Source organism: Sinocyclocheilus grahami, unplaced genomic scaffold, assembly GCF_001515645.1.
Source record: "Sinocyclocheilus grahami isolate Dianchi unplaced genomic scaffold, SAMN03320097.WGS_v1.1 scaffold175.1, whole genome shotgun sequence".
Lineage (NCBI taxonomy): Eukaryota > Metazoa > Chordata > Actinopteri > Cypriniformes > Cyprinidae > Sinocyclocheilus > Sinocyclocheilus grahami.
The window spans coordinates 1,425,706-1,431,429 of NW_015505354.1; the positions used below are offsets into that span (position 1 = coordinate 1,425,706).

Consider the following 5,724-nt stretch of genomic DNA (forward strand, 5'->3'; position numbering starts at 1 on the left):
AAACCAAAAGGTGTATGTATTTATTATAAGTGGAAGGAGAGAGTGTGAACATCCAGTTGTTTGTGAGGACGTGGACAATTAACACAAAGCTCTGATAATTTAGTTGTTTCCCCCTGTGATGAACATTTCTTATGCCCTTCAGATCAGTCACGCTTTCATTTTATAACATATGCCTTTTTTGGGAAGGCAGCGGATACACAACTCTGTTGCTTCCGAGCATCTGCTGATTTCTGGAGGCTCCGCTTTCTGTTCCTGCAGAGATTAATCACAGTTCCCAGACGCATTTGATTTCCACTCTGATGTTCAGGTGGGTTATGGGACTTGAGGATGCTGCAGCAATCTCTCTGTTGTGTGTTGCTTTCATTTTATAACATATGCCTAACTCTTTGGCTCAGTGTTTCTTTTTTGGGAAGGCAGCGGATACACAACTCTGTTGCTTCCGAGCATCTGCTGATTTCTGGAGGCTCCGCTTTCTGTTCCTGCAGAGATTAATCACAGTTCCCAGACGCATTTGATTTCCACTCTGATGTTCAGGTGGGTTATGGGACTTGAGGATGCTGCAGCAATCTCTCTGTTGTGTGTATATGTAGTACTCAATATCGATGTCATTCCTTCACCTGTAAGTCATGTTATTGTCTGGCGCTGTTGATGTCTATGAGTAGCCTGTGTCAAAAGTATTTAAAGTTATTGACAGGCTTGATGGCTCATTTAGCCATGTCCTCAGCCACTGCCTTCCCTAATTTGTCTTTCAAGTAAGCCACTTTCTGCCAGTCGGACTTTAGCTCCAGCCATTCAAAGTACGGCACCTGTAGGGGAACACATAAGGGGTGAGGTTGTGACTCATTGGTATACTTGAGAGTGAAGGTGTATGGTCAACATTTACGTTTTTTCGGTGATGGAATAGAATATTCTATAATTCAACAGAAATCAATGGAATCTGACATTTTGCACAAGGTTGAAAGATTCCAGAACAGGTTCAACATGTTCATGACCTAGGATTTGCTGCATTGGCCAACAGTAAGCTGCTTTTGGTTTGAAAATGACTTCTGTGTAAACTGTGTTTCATACACTACTACATAATTGACAAAGGAATTGGAACTCAAAATTAATCTCAGAAAGTGGAGCAGTGTTATGAACTCTGGTGTATTAAAATGGCTGTTGTCAGCTAGCGCATCAAATGGCAAGAGCATTATGTCAGCCCTGTGCTCAGTTGGAAGTCAAGACGAGTCCAGCCAACTCTAACTGTACCCCAGGAGGCAGAGGGCTAACAGGATTGGCCTACATGCTGCAGACAGAGCCTGAGTCCTTTTCCACAGTTCTGTCTTTATTGCCGCTATTTATAACCCAAAGCCCGGGGGACTGCCTGCCATGTAATAACCGTGACAATAGGAATACAGCTAATCAGGCTAACTACACCAGTATTATAAAACGGAGAGTATATCTAATAAGAAGTGGTATTGCGAGTTGGAAGACCATCAGTAAATGATATACAGCTAATACTGACCATCTAACCCCTAATGCCCACATAACTTATCCTTAATTAAAGTATACTTACAAAAGTAGCTTACTTTAGCGCAGTAAACACTGCTAACCTTGCACTTCATTAAAACTCATTTACCAGGTACAATAACTATAATATTTACTATAAAGTTTTAGTATCGTTTCGCAACAAGTATAACTGTAATGATAAATGTTTTAATAACTGTTCTAATTCTATGGCAATAAAGAGGTCATCATCACAACTATAACTATAAAGACAAAGAGGAACACTATTGTTGGAATCACGTTCAGGCCGTTTTCCTTTCCAGTTGATGAACATTAAAAACATTAACATCAACATCAAAGAGCTTGAAAGGTTAAAGCGGCAGGCGTCATAAAATACGCCTGCGACATAACTCGTGGGAACGTGATAATATGTCGTGGCCATGAGATATTAATTTGAGGGAGCGTCATATTAACTCGTGGGAACGTGATATGTCGTGGCCACAAGATCATTTTGTCGAGGCTATTTGTATATTATAATTTTTATTATTACATTAACTTATTAGGGCTATATTTTTATATTTATTGTTATATATGCTTATTTCCCCTTTCAATTGGTGTATCGCTTTACCTAGTTAACGTATTGTATAATTATGATAGCATTTGCTAGCCTACCATATATTTTGTAAATAAACACCTGACAATTATGCCAATAAGTTTTGACTTTATGATTGTATTTATGCCCATGTGTGATGATAAAAGGAGCGTGTTGTGTTTTCATTTACAAATGAAACTACGTGAATGATTAATTCCTTAACACTATAGTATTTATAATTATGGTCTATTAATTAGCTGAAATAAAATGAAATATGTTAAATATAAGCTGCACTCCAGAAAAAATTCCAGTCAGCATTCAAAGCTTTATTGGCATGTTGAGCATTTACAGTAGGCTATTATTTACAAAATTATTCAGAACGTTAAGTAGAGATCGAAATAAAGGGAAAAAATGAATATAAACAAATATAAAAATATAACCAATAATCTACATTAACTTATTAGGGCTATATTTTTATATTTATTGTTATATATGCTTATTTCCCCTTTCAATTGGTGTATCGCTTTACCTAGTTAACGTATTGTATAATTATGATAGCATTTGCTAGCCTACCATATATTTTGTAAATAAACACCTGACAATTATGCCAATAAGTTTTGACTTTATGATTGTATTTATGCCCATGTGTGATGATAAAAGGAGCGTGTTGTGTTTTCATTTACAAATGAAACTACGTGAATGATTAATTCCTTAACACTATAGTATTTATAAATATGGTCTATTAATTAGCTGAAATAAAATGAAATATGTTAAATATAAGCTGCACTCCAGAAATAATTATGGTCTATTAATTAGCTGAAATAAAATGAAATATGTTAAATATAAGCTGCACTCCAGAAAAAATTCCAGTCAGCATTCAAAGCTTTATTGGCATGTTGAGCATTTACAGTAGGCTATTATTTACAAAATTATTCAGAACGTTAAGTAGAGATCGAAATAAAGGGAAAAAATGAATATAAACAAATATAAAAATATAACCAATAATAATAGGCTAATATTACAGGAAAAAGACGATCAGTTAATGGACTTACAAGACTGTAGGATGGATAAAAATGTTTTATATTATGCACTTTATGTAACATTTATTCATGATAAACTTAATTTGAATGCTGACTATCGCATGTAATACAGCCCGGTAGCCAAGGCCTATATGGTTAATATAATAATTTCTATAATAAATAATATAATAATTTCTTAATTCAAAATAAAATATTAATGAATCCATCTCTGATAATCCGGGGTTGCTATGGTCACGCAGGTTTGTTTTACGTATTAATCTCATGGCCACGAGAAATGGATGTCGTTCCCTCAACATAGCAACTCTAGGCCATGACATAAGGATGTCGTTACCTCGACAAAATGATCTTGAGGCCACGACATAATATCACGTTCCCACAAGTTAATATGACGTTCCCTCAAATTAATATCTCATGGCCACGACATATTATCACGTTCCCACGGGTTACTATGTCATGGCCACGACAAAACTAAGTGAACCGAACATGTCACCTTATGGGCACCGTAGGAAGGATAGCATTGGAGTCACTTTCAGAATGATTTTTTCAGCTGATTAACAGTAAAAACATGGACAGCCAATCAAAACCCATTCAACTTCAAAGAGCTTAAAAATTTGAAGTGCTAGATGACATGTTATTATCTATTGGTGTGGACACTAGTTATCATTCTTGGTGAGAATGGGCTTTTATACTTAAAATGAACAGACATGTTTACATATCCTATCCTTGTATTTCACTGTCTCACCTCCACCAATATGAACCCAGCCAGCTGTAGGTGGCGTTTTTGCATGGCAAAGCGGCCCAGCAGATCCTTGCTCCTGAGACAAAAGTTAGGAAACTCCCAAGCCACAAATGCTATTCTGCAAATAGACATACACAACTGACAAATTTAGAAATCATCTGTATGTGAACTTAGGACAAGGCTTTCACTTTAACACTCACCTCCGTGCCCCTGCAGGTAAGGCATCACGTCCACCGCCTCCAGGTAAATGAGGGGCTTGCAAGTTCTCCAAATCAATAGGCTTACTTTCTGAATCTACCATAAGCTCTCCATCTGTGGTGAAAACAATCAACAGATTCACATATTAACAGGAGATTCTGTTAGACTACTGCTTAAGTATTCATGATTCATGAATAGGAAACAAATATGCCCTCTGTTACCTTGGAAAAAGTATTTAACTTGCATCACTCTGGTGCTCACAGTTGCTACTTACCTATTGTCCAGCCGTATATGGTTTTGACAGCAGTGCGGAGGGCCTGTGTCTGGCCGTTTGTCAGGCTCTGGAGGGCTGTGTGTAGGCTGCTCTGCAGAGGGGTGCTGACCTCCACTTTCCCCTGGGGAGCTGGCAGCAACACAGTGGGGGATTCAATAGTGATTCCTAGAGGCTCCAGCTGAGCAAAGGCAGAGATATGCAGCAATTTCATCCGATAGCTCTCAGTCCGATCCACAATGCCACCTGCTGGATAGGTCAGGAAAACTTTATCATGACATCATACAACTGCAGACTGACTATAGTGCACAGACTGACAGCCTTGGTCACTATGAACTGTCCTTGTATGAAAAAAAAAGTGTGGTGATTGACATTTGTGCTTATGTGTTCCATGGAAAAAAATTACAGCATACAAGTTTAAATCGACATGAGGGTGAATAAATAATGAGAGTATTTTCATTTTGGGGTGAACCATTCCTTACAACGCAGTACCATTTCAAAGGTTTGCGGTTGATAAGTTATTTAAATGTTTTTGAAAGAAGTCCCTTACACTCACCAATTCTGCAGTTATTTAATCAAAATACAGTAAAAACAGCAATATTGTGAAATATTACAATAAATTCAATTTTTATACATTTTAAAATTAAATGTATTCCTGTGATTACAAAGCTGAATTTTCAGCAGCCATTACTCCAGTCTTCAGTGATTTGGTGCTGAAGAAATATGTATTATTCTTCTTAATGCTAATTAATTATTAATTGTGCTGCATAATATTTTTATGGAAACCAAATTTTTTTTTAGGATTCTTTGATTAATAGAACGTTCAAAACAGCATTATTTGAAGTAGAGATTACAATGTAAAAGTTAACGTGTTCTTGCTGAATAAAATAATTAAAAAAAAAAATCTTACTTTTACTTTTACTTTACAAACCTTTGAAGGGTAGTGTATGTTAAATCTGCCTCTAATGAAAGTAAAGACAGACACTGGACAATGAGGCTATACTGCCACCATGTGTTTCAGATGAGAACATCAAATTATATTAATCAAAGTGCTATGTAAGAAATGTGTATTCAGCAGTTTTCCCCAAATGGAGAGTACAGGCTTTTCTGAATATTTTTAGCATATTCATGCCTACGCACCTGTAAGTTTCTTCTGAAAGTCATACTTGGTAACAGAAGAGATGTAATAAGGATTGGCTTGGTTCAGCACACACAGCGACCAGACCACGTCTGTTTTCAGGAATGGCTCTAAATTCTGAAAGGAACCTTCCAAAGCTTTGTGTACCTATATCCACACAATAAAACCATATTATAAATATTGAAAGCAGTTATGCTGCCATGATACCTATTTTAGGATTCTCTTAGAATAGAAAGCTCAAAAGAGAAGCATTTAATTGAA

General features: G+C 36.6%; 1 protein-coding gene across 2 annotated transcripts in view; it reads right to left on the reverse strand.

Moving 5' to 3' along the window:
- Nucleotides 1–407: 407 nt before the first annotated feature.
- Nucleotides 408–5,724, reverse strand: part of tbrg4 (transforming growth factor beta regulator 4) — an 8,592-nt gene continuing 3,275 nt past the window's right edge. For both annotated transcript variants that reach the window (XM_016283556.1, XM_016283558.1), the window contains 4 exons: nt 4,329–4,571; nt 4,057–4,168; nt 3,860–3,974; nt 408–806 (listed from right to left, as the gene is read on the reverse strand). In XM_016283556.1, coding sequence (XP_016139042.1) covers nt 705–806; nt 3,860–3,974; nt 4,057–4,168; nt 4,329–4,571 — 572 coding nt within the window. In that variant the 3' untranslated portion in view covers nt 408–704. The remainder of the gene's footprint in view (nt 807–3,859; nt 3,975–4,056; nt 4,169–4,328; nt 4,572–5,724) is intronic.